The sequence below is a fragment of the Jaculus jaculus genome, chromosome 1 (assembly GCF_020740685.1).
Source record: "Jaculus jaculus isolate mJacJac1 chromosome 1, mJacJac1.mat.Y.cur, whole genome shotgun sequence".
NCBI lineage: Eukaryota > Metazoa > Chordata > Mammalia > Rodentia > Dipodidae > Jaculus > Jaculus jaculus.
Genome location: NC_059102.1, coordinates 128,122,124 through 128,138,406, shown reverse-complemented (window position 1 = coordinate 128,138,406; position 16,283 = coordinate 128,122,124). Strand labels below are relative to the sequence as shown.

The following is a 16,283-nucleotide window of genomic DNA, read 5'->3' as shown; positions in this document are numbered from 1 at the left end:
CAGATCCTGTTTATGTATTTGTCACATCTTTGTTGCATATTCCTCCTGCTATTAATGGCTTGGTTGCATAACCTCGTAAAATAGACTATACCCAGACCTTTTGATCTTAGGATCAAATTAAATTGATTTCTATAGATTAGTTCTCACCTTCTCCATGAGAGGTTCCAAGACTCCCCAGTGGAATCCTGAAACTGCATGGTACCAAACTCTTAAGTGACTGACGGGCAGGTGGCCTGTGGCATGTGGATGTGCTTGACAAAGGGATGCTTCATGTCCTGGCTGGCTGGAGTGAACGACCCCAGGTCTGTTCATGCTCTTCAGAAGAGTATAGTTTCAAACCTATCAGTTGTTTATTTCTACAGTTTCTGCATTTAATACTTTTGGATAAGAATAACAAACTGGAAAATGGAACTAAGGATAAGAAAGGTGTACTGTAGCTGGGCACAGTAGCACACACCTTTATTCCTAGCACTTGGGAGGCAGTGATATGAGGGTTGCTGTGAGTTCGAGGCCAGCCTGACACTGCATAGTGAATTCCAGGTCAGCCTGGGCTAAAGCAAGACCCTACCTGGGAAAAAAAAAAAGGTGTACTTTCATGTTATTTCTGTAGCATACTTTAAAATCTGTTGTTTTTTAATTGGAGACTTTCAGAAACTCACAGCAGCTGATGATAAAACTGCTCAGGTAGAAGATTTTCTACAATTCCTTTATGGTGCGATGGCTCAGGATGTCATCTGGCAGAATGCTAGTGAGGAGCAGCTCCAGGACGCTCAGCTGGCCATTGAGCGCAGTGTGATGAATCGGATCTTCAAGCTCGCTTTCTACCCTAACCAGGATGGGGACATACTGCGTGACCAGTGAGTACTTCCATGCGGAGTGCCTATATTGGACTGTATGAGATGTATCAGGCTATATTGTACTTTAGAATCTGATGGGAAAGGGTTACCATTGTCACCCACCAGAGCAGTACAGTCAGAAAGAATGGTAACACCTACTTTTCAGGGCTGTGGAAAGTCAGGCAGGAGGTAAGTAATATGGGTTAATGAGATCTATCTGGAAGGCACTGCTGTATGCTCTGCCTCAGACACTGTTTTCTGCCTTCTCTCTCTTTCTAATTAATTCTTGCTTATTATTTGATCATTACTGAAGCATGACTTATTCACTACCATGTCATAGCATCAACTATAGTGCTTCTAATATGAGTGTGCTCATTATATATTGGAATAAAAAGTCATATAAAGCCAGGTGTGGTGGTACATGCCTTTAATCCCAGTACTGGGGAGGCAGAGGTAGGAGGATCACTGTGAGTTCAAAGTCACCCTGAGACTAAAGAGTGAATTCCAGGTCAGCCTAGACCAGAGTGAAACCCTACCTTGAAAAAAACAAAACAAAACATATATTTACATAGCAGTAACTATTCAGAATTGTATGAAATTTGAGTAATGTCTCAATAAAGCAGTTTCAAAAAATAGAGCCTAAGAGCTGGGGATGTAGATCGGTGGTAGAGTAGAAAAGGCCCTGGGTTGGACTCCCCCCGCCCCAATACTTTAACAAATACTTAGTAATCCAGAAGTGTCACGTGTTAACTCTTGGGACGCTGAGGCAGGACAGTCACTAGCATGCAGTGAGACCTTGCCTCAGAATACAAAACAAAACAAGTAAACCTGAAAAAATCTGGACTGGTTATTACGGTTATTTTAGGGTATTGAGAATACAGAGAATTTAACATTGCTGTTTTTCCCCTTCTTGTTTCTCAATCCTGTTTCTACTTAGAGTATGTTGCATTGTCACCATGTTTTCCAGCACTGATGGTGCCTGACTGTATGGGATCCTCAGGAGTTCATCTAACAGGATCTCAGGGAGGGTTCTCAGTGCTTTATGTAAAGTGTTTTTTTGTTGTTTTTTGTCTTTGGGTGCGTGTGTGTGTGTGTGTGTGTGTGTGTGTGTGTTATTGGTGTTGGAATGGAACCCAGGGTTTCATGCATGCTCAGCAAGTGCTTTGCCATTGAGCTGCACCCTGCCCTTCAGAAATTCAAAGAGGCTGTGCATTAAGAGAGTTCACTTTCCTGTGAAATGGGTGGTAGGATTGTTCTAGCTTGCCTCCCCTCACATGTTCATAGTATCAGAGGTTGCCTACTCACGTGGGGCCATTTCCTCTCCAAGACATCAGGCATGGGATAAGGAGTTGGAACATTGAAGCTGTGTTTGCTGCAGGGCAGTTTACTCCTACTTCTCCATTCATTTCTGCAGGCTTTCCAGGGTGTGTCTGGAAAGGACACTAGAAGTCAGGAGGCCAGATTTAGCTCCTGCTCCTGAGGCAAATCCTTTCCCTTTTGAATCCTTGTCATCTTTGTCTACAAAAGCTGCCTCTGGAGCCCACTTACTGCCTCTCACTTTCCCCTCTACATTTTCTTCTGCTTTACTGAATAATATGTCCAAGCTAAGGGCTCCTCTGTTGTTTTTTTTGTTTTGTTTTTTTGAGGTAGGGTCTCTCTGTAGCCCACGCTGACCTGGAATTCACTCTGTATTCTCAGGGTGGCCTTGGATTCATGGCATCCTCCTACTTTTTCCTCCCAGGTGCTGGGATTAAAGACATGCGCCACCATGCCCGGCTCCTCTGCTCTCTGGCTGAGAACACTGTCCTAGTCTAGAAGAATAGCTTCCCCACTCTGCCTTGGCTTTCTAGGCAAATCCTAAAGATGAGCCTTTGTGAGGTGGTCTTGTTATGTAGTCTAGTGTGGCATTGGTCTTGATGGTCCTGAGCTAGTTCTTTTCCTTCTTTAGCTTTTTGAGACCTGGAGCTACAGCTGTGCACTGCCACACCCAGCTTTAAATATGAGCTTTTTTTTTTTTTTTTAATTTTAAGATAGTGTCTTGTTATGTAGTTCAGGCTAGCCTCAAACTCACTATGTAGTCCAGGCTAATCTTGAATTCATGGTAATCCTGCTTCAGCCTTCCCAGTGCTAAGGATTACATGTGCTGTTCACCTTGACCAGGTAATATGAGCTTTTTGCTTGAGTTGGGGGTAGGGATTGAGAATTGAACCCAGGGCCTTGAGCATTCTAGACAAGTACTTTACCACTGAGCTACACCCCTAGTACCTAACAGGAACCTTTTTGACAAGAGAGAATACATAAGGTGGAGAGTCTCAGCTATCATTGTAATCTCTACCTGGATATAAGTCTAGAATGTTTTAAGTGTTTTGAATTAAGTCTATGATGGCTGTGTACCTTATTTTCTGAAGTGTGTACTTACATATGTATTTTGGGGCATTTTTCAGGGTTCTTCATGAGCATATCCAGAGATTGTCTAAAGTCGTGACTGCAAACCACAGAGCTCTTCAGATTCCAGAGGTAAGACAGTTTATGTATTGTGGGTAGTGCTTACCAAAGCTGCATCATGTACTTGACATGTTACTCTCTTGTCAGGGCACCAGAGTACCATGAAGTAGAAAACACCCTTTCCCCAGATGTGTTCTTCAGTTTAAGTGTCATGTTCCTGAGAGTGCTTCTGGCATGGAAAGGGACCTCAGGAGAGGAAAGGAGGGAGAGCTGGCAGAAGATTCCTTCTTCAGAGCCACTCTGTGTCCAGGCACAGCTTCTGGCCCAGCTCTGTACTCGGGCATAGTGTTCTTCTGCCTCGGCACTCCGTTAGCCTGGTTTCTGCATAGCTACTCCATTAAAGGGGTTGTGGGCTAGAGAGACGGCTCAAGAGTTAAGTGCTTTCTGCACAAGCATGAGGGCCTGAACACGCCTGAGTTCAAATCTCCAGAACCACATTTGTGCCTGTAACCCCAATCCCTAAAGGAGAGCAGAGACCAGGGACTTTCCCAGGCTAGTGAAAAGCAGCATGCTCCAGTATCAGTAAGAGACACTGGCTCAAACAAGAACGGGCAGAAGAGCCATGGAGCAGGACACCCAACGTTCTGCTCTGGCCACTGCAGACAAGCACCTCCTGCCACAGGCATGTGCACATACCCTACACACCGTCACACACACACACACACACACACCACCACCACCACCACCACCACCACCACCACCACCACCACCACCACCACCATATTTCATACACTGTTGCAGTCAGGTTCACATAGTTGGCAGAAAACACCCGACCAAGAGCAGCTTGTGGGGGGGAAAAAAAAAGGTTTATTTTGGCTTACAGACGGAAGCTCCATGATGGCAGGGGAAAATGGTGGCATGAGCGGAGGGTGGATATCACCGCCTGGCCCACATCAAGTGGACAACAGCAACAGAAGAGTGTGCCAAACACTGGCAAGTGAAAGTTGGCTATAACACCCATAAGCGTGCCACCAACAATACCCTGCCTCCAGGAGGTGTTAATTCCCAAATTGCCATTAGCTGTGGACCTAGCATTCAGAACAACAAGGTTAATGGGGGCCACCTGAATCAAACCACCACGCACACATACAAAAAATAAAAATTAAAAGGGGGGATGCGAGTGGCACTTCATAGAGTATGAGCATTGTTGTTCTGAAAGAAATGACAAAAATCTGACATGGCCTCAGTTTACCTTTTAGTTACTCAAAAAAATTATTTAATTTGAGGGGGAGATGGGCGGAGGGAGAAGGGAGAAAGAGAGAAAATGAATGAATGTGGGTGCTCTAGGGCCTCCAGACACATGTACCACTTTTGTGTATCTGGGTACTGGGGAATGAACCTGAACCATCAGGCTTTAAACAAGCACCTTTAACCACTAAGCCATTGTTCCAGCACATATTTTAGTTATTGATACCAGTGTTTTTACCTGACATACTCTCTTTACATTTATCTCTTAAAGAAACAGCTATTTAAGCTTTCTGGATGTTTATTAAACTCCTCATAATGGGCCATTAGATAATAGCATAAAGTTTAGTTTTCTTTGAAGTGTAGGAGTTTATTGTAGTGGTGGTCTATGTGGTTTCAGTGTTTTGAAGCAGAGCCTTATATAGCCACGCTGGCTTCAGACTAGTTATGTAGCCAGTGTTGACCTTGAACCTCTTGCCTCCACCTCATAGACGTTAGGATTGCAGGTGTGTGCCACCATGCCTAGCTTTGAATCTGTCCCTCTCCCTTTCTAGAACTGCTGCAGCAAGGGTGCATAGTAATGAATAAATAGTTTTTGTTTTGCTTATGTGTGGTACGTAGGTGCATGTACACAACTATGCCCATGTATGTGGAGGCCAGAGGCAAATGTCAAGTGTCTTCCTCAGTCACTTTCCACCTTATTTATTTATTTATTATTATGGGTTTTTTTTGGGGGGGTGTTCAAGGTAGGGTCTCACTCTGGCTTAGGCTAACCTGGACTTAACTATGGAGTCTCAGGGTGGCCTCAAACTCATAGCGATCCTCCTGCCTCTGCCTCCCGAGTGCCATGCCTGGCAATTTTGGTGTTTTGAAGTAGGGTTTCACTGTAGCCCAGGCTGACCTCAGACTCACAGTGATCCTCCTACCTCAGCCTGGGATTAAAGGCATGTACCACCACACCCAGCTGCTTTGTTGTTGTTTCCACCTTATTTTTTAAAATACGTTTATTTATTTGAGAGAGAGATAGGGAATGGTCATGCCAGTGCATACACCATCATGGCTTACATGGGCTCTGGGGGATTGAACCTGGGTCCATAGGCTTTGCAGGCAAGCACCTTAACTGCTAAGCCATCTCCCCAGCCCCTCCACCTTATTTTTTGAGACAAGGTCTCTTACTGAACCTGGCACTCACCAATTTAATGAGATTAACTAGCCAGCAAGCCCCAGGGATCCTCCTGTTCTCCCCACTGCTGAGATTACAGGCACACACTGCTGTTCCTGCTTTTATATGGGTGCAAGGGATCCAAATTCAGGCCCTCACATTTGTATGGCAAGCACTTCACAGTCTGAGCTATCTCCATGCCCCATACTAATTTTTAAATTATCTTCTTTTAGTAGCGTGTTTGTGTTTTTGGAATTCGCTAAATAAAAGTTTCATTTTAGCCATTTAGTAAGTACAATAATTTGTAATTTTATGAATTCTAGGTTTTATGTTATTATATGCTCTTTCTTCATGAATGGATGTCTGGCTTTCTCTATTATAAAATGCAAAACAATTTTTGTTTTCAGTTTTTTTTTTGAGGTAGGGTCTCATTAGGCTGACCTAGAATTCACTGTGCAGTCTCAGGGTGGCCTCAAACTCACGGTGATCCTCCTACCTCTGCCTCCCGAGTGCTGGGATTAAAGGTATGCACCACCATGCCCAGTGCAAAACAATTTTTGAAGTTTAAAAGGAAAGTCTTCAAGCTGGAGAGATGGCTTAGTGGTTAAGGCACTTGCCTAAAAAGCCTAAGGATCCAGGTTCTGTTCCCCCAACCATGTAAGCAGATGCACATGGTGGTTCCTGGAGTTCATCTGCAGTGGCTGGAGGCTCTGGCGTGCCCATTCTCTCTATCTGCCTGTCTCTCTCTCTCTCTCCAATAAATAAAGAATAAAATATTGAAGGAAAAAAAAAAAGGAAAGCCTTCATCTTGAGTGGGAGGGGAAGGAATCACAGTATGATCTCACTGAAGAAAGCAAGAAGCAGCCCCTGGCGGGGAAGCTGAGGTGGCTGCTGCTTGGGTGGCCGTTGCATTCATGGTCTGCATGTTGTTTACCATCTTGCTATAGGTGTATCTCCGTGAGGCCCCATGGCCATCTGCTCAGTCAGAAATCAGGACCATCAGTGCGTACAAGACCCCCCGGGACAAGGTGCAGTGCATCCTGCGGATGTGCTCCACTATCATGAACCTGCTAAGCCTGGCCAACGAGGATTCTGTCCCAGGGGCAGATGACTTTGTTCCTGTGCTGGTGTTCGTGTTAATAAAGGTGGGTCTCTCTCCAGTATCAATGTACAGGGCTTCCCATGGAGGTTAGACCCCTGGGCTTCCGTCTAAGTCTTTGAGCTGTCTAATGTCAAAATTTGTTCTCTTGGAAGCTGGAAAGATGGCTCAGCAGTTGAAGGCACTTGCTTGCAAAGCCTGAAGGCCCCAGTTCAGTTCCTCAGCCATCCACATAAAGTCAGAAAAACCTTCTTCCAGTTTTTCTTTTGCATCTGGTTCTACCTGGATTTACCAGGCTTAACTCAATTTGCCTATAGCATTTATTTACTTATCTAACTTTCTGGAGTCTTAGGATGTTGAGTAAGTCCACAGAGATTAGGGACCAATAAGATAAATGATTTGCCAAGATAGATGGACTGTAGATAGTCCATCCAGGTTTAGAACTGGGCTGCTCTTTCAGTATATTGTTGCTATTCATAGTAGCTGTTGTTCCAGGAGGCAGTCTGGGATTGCTGTGTCTTTTCACAGAGCATCACTTGAAGAGCAGATCCCGGGGTAGATCTGGCAGAGCATAGCCCCCAAGTAACTGGCTCTTCCTCATTTTCAATTTTGTAGGCAAACCCACCCTGTCTGTTGTCCACCGTGCAGTACATCAGTAGCTTCTATGCCAGCTGTCTGTCTGGAGAGGAATCCTACTGGTGGATGCAGTTCACAGCAGCAGTGGAATTCATTAAAACCATCGATGACCGCAAGTGACGAAGACGCAGGCCCACCTCGGCAGCAGACTGTTAGTCGGGCAGACATCGCTGAGATGCAGCGGCTGCTTTGACATCTAAGGATTGATTTGTAGAGTACTGTACAGCAGTCAGACATTTTAAACAGATCTTTACTAAACAGATGAATGCGCTAACAAGCAGGTTCTTTTCTTTGGGTTCTTTTCCTCTCTGAGTTGCATCTTTCATCTCCAAGTAGAGAGTAACACTGCAAAAAGGGACCACGATTTTCAGGCATTTTGAAATATTTAAAAATAGAACAGAATCTCTTAGTAAATTTTCAGATCTCCATTCATGGATACCCAGTTCTTTCTTTTCATTTTAAAAAGAACAATACACCTCTTTTAAGATGCTGCCTAATCTATATGCAGCTGAGGGAGGAAGGAACCAGTGGCACTGAGGACCCTGGCAGTGGTGCATTTATGGCATGCTCTATAAATACACTCACCTGAGTTCAGAAGCTGAGAAGGAAATGTAAATATCATATATATTTATATTTGATGTAATATGGACATCTTCAGATTCTAATAAACAAAGACAGTTGCTGATAGTAGGTCATGACATACCCTCTTGTGAGATGGTTTCCTTGACAGAATTTAAGCTGAGCTTAAGAACAAACCCAGAAATATTTATTAACATGTAATACAGTTTGGTGAACTCTCCATGTATGGAGTTTGACAAGGAGAGGAAGTCACATAGGCATTTATCCCCATGGGCACCTGTGAGCCTGCACGCAGGAGTCAGACTCACTCCTGGATGTTACATAAGAAGAGCAGTACACGTCTGACTTCAATGTGGTACTTCTCATCCGAAACCCCGAGTATGCTGTAGGAACCCCAGACAGAGCTCCTTACGAACCTTTCATTGTAATATATTTTAGATGATTATTCACATTGAATGCACAGACCAGGAATTCAGTGAATGTCATTTTTTAAGAACTAATTTGTATTGTCTGCTCTAGTGATACACGTTTTACTAGTGTTAAACTATTTTAACCATACTATTCTTATGGAAAAAAATCTATTTTGGCAGGTTTTTGTGCCTTTATTTCCCTCTTCTGAGAAAAAGAAAGTATGTGTTTAGAAGTTTGGTTTGCATTGTAATCAGTGATCAGCCAAGAGTGGGCTTTGGTATCTGAGCAGCTGGCCGGGGAGGCACCAGAGCTCCAAGCACAAGTCCTCCACACACACCATCACCCACTGGCTTAGCTGTGTATGCTTCCTAAATGTAGCACTTAGCCTCTTTTATGACAAGTGCTGCAGTCCCATTCTTTGAGTCCCTTGTTGCTGCAGGATATTCAGCTTGTTTTTTTTTGTTGTTGTTGTTGTTTTTAAGGGACCTGTGACAAATAGCCTTGAGCAGATGCACACAGAGCTATCTGCTGTTCATCTCTTTCTGAGGTCATTGTCCCCTGATGCCAAAAGAAGCGGGATTTTCTTCACCCTTCCACGTCTTCTCATTTATTTTAAAATACTAAAATAGTAATTTGCACAGGAATATGGGATGTGGTTTCTGCCTTTTAGAGAGAGCTCAGAATTAAACTAGTCCTACAGAATGTCCTTTTGAAGATCAAGTCAAGAAGTCATGTGCAGTCATGTGCTTCCTGGGCTGTCATTGTCAGCTCTGCAGGGGTTCTAGAGTCACATCCCCCCATAAGCACATTGCAAGACAGACAGGAACACGGCTTCCAAGACCTAGATGGGAGTTCCTTTACTTCAGTATCTGAGTCAATAAATGTTAAGTCAACAGAAGGCTTTTGAATAGTTGGAATTCACTGTTATGGGACAGCTTGCAAATCAATGAGAGATTTTTCTCTCTCTAAATATATTCCATATTATCACTGTGGAAATAAATACGAACATATGGGCATTGCATGAGGGCCTTTTTTTTCTGTGGAGGAGAAGGTAGCAGATTTGGGGTGCAGAATTGCACTGGAGAAAGAAAATAGGGCTTCACAGTGCCCAAACCACTGGGGAGGTTGAATTTGGCATTGTGACACTTTTGGACTCAGAGATTGAGGAGCTCCATATTATTCCGGGGGTATAGTCATGTTTCCCTTTGGAAACCATATCAGGAGGTGGGAGGACTTCAGCATTAACCATCACTGGTTAGATTTCATGATAGGATTCCTTGTATTTCCAAATTCAGGAATGAGTTAACTCTGTATGACAGTGACCACATGTGAGACAGAAAATGATTTGTCTTTCTGAGAAAGAGGAATGGTTGTCCTTCAAATGTTTCTTACTGGTCTTCAACACTTTTTTTTCTCCATGAAGGATTAGTGCAAAAGTGCAAAGCCTCCCTTGGGAAATATTTGGTAGCCTCCAATTATTACATGGAATTTTATAGTTAGTAGATACTAAATGTGGAGGTCATGACCCAGTTTGCTGAAAGTTCATGCATATTTCTGTTAACATTCTGCTTCTTGATGGAATAGGAATACAGATTGAAGATTTTTTTTTTTCTCTTTGTAAATGGTAAACGTTTTTATTTTTTCTCTCTACCTTAGGTAAAATCTTGGTTACAGTAATTACTTCCTCTGCTATTTCTTTATAAAAATGTGTTTATGAAAGCCTTGTGGTATAGGTATATGGCTGTTGGAGGGGAATTGGGCTTTATGGGCATTGAAAATTAATGTGATCTACAGTTGTCTTTTTCCTCTTGTGTCCCTAGATGCCTTTACTGAAGGAAGACTTCACAAATACATGTTCTTGACGTACTTAAGCAAAGAAAATCCAGGCCCAAGCAGTGGGGAGCTGTGTTCTTGTCCTGAGAACCTGTGCCCATCTGCATGCTAAGCTGGACACTGTCCTTGCGTTGTTAGCTTGGCAGTTGCATTCGGGCCAAGTGAAGGCCAACCAGGAGTTTTAAATGTCTTCCTTGGGTGTGGCTGGGTGTGGAGAGGGAAGCTAGGAACACATCTGCTGGAACTCAGTGAGTTGAATAGATGTGATAGAAACTTAGTGTCATTAGAGTGTGGGAGTTAGTCTAGTCTCTTCTGACTCTCCATCCATTTTGTTTCTTTGCAGAAAAGTCTTTTTCCCTCTTTTCAGGTCTTTGAAATCCCTAGAGTTGATCTTGCAGTTGCTGTAATTGAGGAGGGAGTGTTAGAAACTGTTTTCTCAGAGCTCAAGACAGTTTTAGCAAGTAGACGTATCAGTGATGGACTATTTGGGATACTTTGAATGCCAAAACACTGGAGCTAACTAGGCATGGTAGCTCATACCTATAATTCAAGCACTTGGAAAGCTAAGGCAGGAGTATTGTCATGAGTTTGAGGCCAGTCTTGGTTAGAGTGAGACCTTGTCTCAAAAAAAAAAAAAAGAATAATAAAAAGCTAAAAGCTTAAGAGCTTTATCAGATGAGTATTACTTCATGTGCGTTAGAATGTAGGTTCCCAAGAGGCAGGGTGACCCAGAGTAGCTTTATCACTATGAAAACACAGGAGGAATGGTGTGGAGCAGAGCCGGCTGCGAGGGTGGGCTGGGGAGAAGACGACCCAGGGCAGGGCCTCTTGCCTTGCAAGCTCAGCCAAGGTAACTGTCCATGGTGGGGCATCAGCTGAGGTAATTGTCTGTCTTGTCTGATGTGCACCTCCTGTGTTAAGAAGCTTTGTACTGCCTTTCCTCCAACACCTTTATGTAAGCCTCAGCCCATGAGCTCGCACCATCTTGTATGTGGGCTGGAAAGCTGTCCTGCTTCCCAATGAAATAACTGTATGGTGTCCTTCTGTGAACTGATTAAAAGGAAGGCAGTTTCCTTTACTGGCTTTATGTCTCTATCATGTGTTCTGTGATCAGAAGCATTTCTGCAAGTGTACTTGTCTTCTTGAATGTCACTGATGTTCTCCCTGAGTTCACGCTCATCTCTCAGCTGAGAGGTGAAGCGTGTGTAGACACCCACTCTTGTGGAAGACGGCAAGTCTGAGGCCAGCCTAGGCAATATAATAAGACCCTAGCGCAAAACAAAGCAAAAACGTGTCCAAGTGGTACTGGAAGGAAGTCGAATGACCCAGCAGCTTTTATACATTTCTTGTCCTCACCCCTATACTTGGTAGCTCTCCATCAACCTTTTATGTTGCCCCCTAATCATGGTGTTCACGGATGCCTTTATGAATCCCAGTGGAGGGAAGCTGCTGATAGACAAGAGCCCTAGCTTGCTTGGCAGGCACCCTTGCTGTCCTGTACAGATACACACCCTTCATTTAAGAAGAAACATTTGAAAACTGGCTTAGGGCTTGATTTTCATTCACTCTGATCAGAATTAAAAAGTGTGCTATGACTTGCCTAGAATTGAGAGAATTCTATCTCCCTTGAAACTGGAGTTTTCTTCCTCTCCAGCTCCTGTCATGTTTGGGCCTGCTCAGCCCTCTTCTCTAGCTCAGTGGCTTTGGAACATCTCCCAGAAGGATGCTAACTAAGGTCTGCCTATACTGCAGAGGAACCATCTTGGCTGTAAACATGGCCCACCTAAAGGTGGAAGTATTCAGTGAAGAGCTTGTCCTTTTGTTCCAGAAGAATCCTTTCCGTCTGTTCAGGGCAGGAACATATGGTCTATAGACTTTTAAAAACATTGGCCAAATAATCATACTGGAAAATGTCTGGTTGAGAGGATCCGGAAAACATATTCTACATTTTGTGGGGAAATAGAAAATGTTCTCAGCCCCAAGTCATTGGACAACAAACTTGAAAACCATGGGAAACTTATTTCCATCAACTGTCTAGGAATTCAGCATATTGTTGACTGAAAAGCATGCCATTTTATGTTTCTGTGAAGAATACTCAATGTGGTTTTTAACAGTAGGACATGTTCACTTCAGATTGTCTTAGCTTCTAGTTTGTAATCTTGACAAAATGTTTGTAACCAGGACTATTGATAGATGCATCTACTACTGTTTCCTGTTCCTGGTTAACCCAATATCCAGAGCCGGTTTGACCCACTCTGGCTAAAGGAATTGTCATCTTTGGAGGTGAAATCCAGGAATTATGCCATTTTTAGGTGCTACACCATTTTTCCCCCAACTTCCCTGTTGAGACTCTCCTGGTTTTTTGTTTGTTTGTTTGTTTGTTTTGGAGGTAGGGTCTTAGTCTAGCCCAGGCTGACCTGAAAGTCACAGTGATCCTCCTACCTCTATTTCCCAAGCGCTGGGGTTAAAGGGATGTACCATCACACCGCACTCTAGTATTCTTGTTGAAATATATCAGAATCCATAGGGGACAGTGTCAGGAATCTTGGCCTTAATTCAATATGTAAAACCAAAGATGTCTTTGAACTCCTGGTTCTCCTATCTCCATTCCCAAGTGCTAGGATTATAGATGTAAACCACCATGCCCAACAACACTAAGACTCTTAAACAAGTGTTCTAAGTGATTCTAACTCCCAGGAGAGTCAGATCTCAGGATGTCCAGCATTCATAAAGTAGAAGCTGCTGCCCTGCCCTGCATTGTTCACCTGGGGGTACTGCTAAGATTTGTCTTTGTTGCCCCATCGTAACCAGAGTCAGGTTCTGGGGGAGGATCTCAGAAATCTCTATTCCTAGTTTGGCCTGAACAGCTTATTTATTTATTTATTTATTTATTTATTTTAAGCTAGGGTCTCATTCTAGCCCAGGCTGACCTGGAATTCACTATGGAGTCTCAGGCTGGCTTTGAAGTCACAGCAATCCTCCTACAGTTACCAGAGAGAGAGGAAGAGAGAGAGAATGGGCATGCCCAGGCCTCTAGCCACTGCAAATGAACTCTAGATGCATGTGCCACCATGTGCATCTGGCTTATGTGGGACCTGGAGAATTGAACCTGGGTCCTTAGGCTTTTCAGGCATGCACCTTAACCTCTAAACCATCTCTCCAGCCCTATTTTTTTAAAACTGCATTTATTTGAGAGAGAGAAAGGGGCAGAGAGAGGGAGAGAGAGAATGGGTACGCTAGGGCCTCCAGCCACTGCAAATGAACTTCAGACGCCTGTGCCTTCTTGTGCATCTGGCTTACGTGGGTTCTGGGGAATCAAACTGAGGTCCTTTGGCTTTGCAGGCAAATGCCTTAAGTGCTAAGTCATCTCTCCAGCTCCCCTTATTTTATTTTATTTTATTTTATTTTATTTTATTTTATTTTATTTTATTTTATTTTATACCAAAGTCTTATGCAGGGTAAGCTGTAGCTGAGGATGGCCTTGAACTGATCCTGTTCTCTCCACCTCCTGAGCACTGGGATGGATTATAGGTTTGCACCACTGTGCTTGGCTGAAGACAGCAGTTTTTAAATATGCTGATGCCCACAGGTGTTCTTTACTCATAATCTACTGCCTCATTATGAAATGCACCGTCCTCAACCACAAATTACTAAACATCTCTAGAGCATGATGTTCAGTGTGCCCCCCCCCTCCAATCTGTCTGCTCTTGTTGGTCTCTGTTTTCTGTCTGAGCTTCTAAAACCATTTTCATTTGGAATGTGCTTTGTGTCCAGTTGTAACTCGTGTCCCCTGTATGACAACACTGGGCACAGCAGTCTCTGCTGGAAGCAGAATGTCCTCTTAGTAGCTTCTCGACTTCTGCATCTGCTGCCCACAGTTGGTCTGTGACTCCCACTCTGCTCATGTGGCTGAGATAGTGACTGGTGAGAGACCAGGTGTTTAGTGCTACTCTGCTGGCAAGTTGTGAGGGAGCCAGGCCAGAGGTGAGAGTAGGAAATGAACTGGTGATGGGAAGGGAAGGTGTGACAGACCATTCTCAGTTTGACAGATGCCCAACAGCACACACTTGCACAGTAGGATGTAACCACAACAGGAGCCTGTCCTAGGAGATCTTTGCCCTCACTCACCCCTGTCTCGTTTGCTGAAAAGGCAAAGGTTTCCAGCAAGGTACAGAACTCTCACGCATAGGAACCTGAGCAACTAACTACATAGGCAAGCAGCAGCTCCAGGAAGGATCTTTTCTCATTTGGACCTGGGTTACCTTACTGGTTCCTTACAGGCTCCAGCTTTGAACCATGCACGAAATCTTGAATTGTTTCTCCTGGGCTAGCATTTAGCTGAGAGGTGTGGATAAAGTGAAGTGCCAGCAGGTCCTCCGTGGAACTGACGTCTCAGGGAACGTCAGTCTTGCCAGTGAACACAAATATAACACCAGACTTCTTTCCAGCCTGGCATGTATGGAGGGTGACAAAACAGCCAGGAATTCCTGGACAGTTCACCCTCTGACACCAGCCAGCAGTGCCCTCCCCTGGTGCTGGCTGTGCTCCTGGTGTTAGGAGCACGTGTGCAAAGTCCAAGACACCCAATAAAACAGTGTAAAGAAGGGTTTATTGTGGCTTGCACCTTGAGAGCACAGCCTGTGAGAGGGCGAGGCGAAGGGCCCATTCCACCTGCAGCACCTGCACTTAGGAAAGAGACGAACGCTGGTGCTCGGCTTGTACCTCCTTTTTAGTCAGCACAGGATCCCCGTGTATGGCTTGGTGCTGCTCACGGAGTGGCATTTCAACCTCATCTGGAAACACAGACGCTTCTGGAGATGTTTCTATGGTGATTCCAAGTCCTTCACAGGTGGACTGTGAGCCTGCTTCGCCCTGCTAGGGTCATGAATGATCATGGCAATAGACGGATAGCCACGCCCGTTGGAGTCTGGATTCTTTACCCCTGTGTGCCTGGACCTGCCTCAGGACTCTCACTTCTCTTCCAAGTGCCCCCCCCCCCCCAATGAACCTCCCCAGGATCCCGAGGAGCTGCCTCTGCTGCCACCTGCAAGGTTTCCGTGCCTCCCTGTGGTCCTTCTGGTGCCTCAAATAACAAAGTCAGATCAGGTTGGACTTCCACCTAAAATATTTTTTCTATTTGGGTTCCACCATTGCAGTCAGTGCTGGCCTTCCCCTGGAGTTCCACCCTGACCCCTCAAAATTGTCGCCTTTGCCCCAAAGTGCTTGGTTTGTCCCCCTCTTCTGCTGGTCTCTCTGCCTCCCACAACCACCCTCCAGTTTCCTGTGGCTTTTCTGGAGAATTCAGGCGAGTGAGTCCACCCTTTCCAGTGAGTCACAGATGTTTGCAGATGAGGGTGAATGGCAAGTAGGCAGGACCTATCTTTGGCGCTTGAGGTGGGGATGGGGGACAGGGGAGGAAACACTGTTCCTCAGTTACTTTCACATGGTCCAGGGACGGGCGGTGCCTGGCTTCTGGGATGACCATTGCCATTCCCTTGGATATCAAGGGGCACCTTTGGACTGCAGGCCTCATCCTGTTCTTTCAGTGAAGGCCAACAGGAACAGCGCCTCCCGTCACGTCCCCGTGCTTCGACCACCTTCCATGCCCAGGAAGGCCGTCTGCTATCTGTGGCTGACGTCTGGAAACTCGGTGGCCCTGGGTCTTCAGATTGCGCGTGCGCCTGTCGGCCAGGCACTCCTCCCTTCTCCCTCTCCCGGGCCTCGGTGCCACATGGGCTCCCCTAGGAATGAACGACCAGGAAGACGTTGCCCAAGGCCATGCTCACTCACCTGTCGTCCCTCTCCTGCCAGGCACAGGGCCGGGATGGGGGTACCGCCCCCTACCGGGGTCGCCGCCCTCCTCGCTTTGGGTCTGCACGCCGCTGTTCGGCGCTGACTCACCCCACTTGTAAGATAGACGGCGTCTAAAAACTGCTCTGCTGGAAGCCCTTAGGCACTCAGCGTTGAGGCCACCCCCTGTGCAGGCGCTCCCGTGGAACCCGCTGTTCCCTGGGTAGATTCTTTCCCTACCCCATTT

At 45.2% G+C, this 16,283-nt stretch overlaps 1 protein-coding gene across 7 annotated transcripts in view; it reads left to right on the top strand.

Annotated features, from left to right (window-relative positions):
• The window catches only part of Gapvd1 (GTPase activating protein and VPS9 domains 1), a 131,251-nt gene extending 119,922 nt beyond the window's left edge, over nucleotides 1–11,329 (top strand). For all 7 annotated transcript variants that reach the window (XM_045132920.1, XM_045132911.1, XM_045132916.1 and 4 more), the window contains 4 exons: nucleotides 644–857; nucleotides 3,281–3,353; nucleotides 6,636–6,833; nucleotides 7,403–11,329. In XM_045132920.1, the coding sequence (XP_044988855.1) occupies nucleotides 644–857; nucleotides 3,281–3,353; nucleotides 6,636–6,833; nucleotides 7,403–7,543 (626 nt within the window). In that variant the 3' untranslated portion in view covers nucleotides 7,544–11,329. The remainder of the gene's footprint in view (nucleotides 1–643; nucleotides 858–3,280; nucleotides 3,354–6,635; nucleotides 6,834–7,402) is intronic.
• Nucleotides 11,330–16,283: the final 4,954 nt, after the last annotated feature.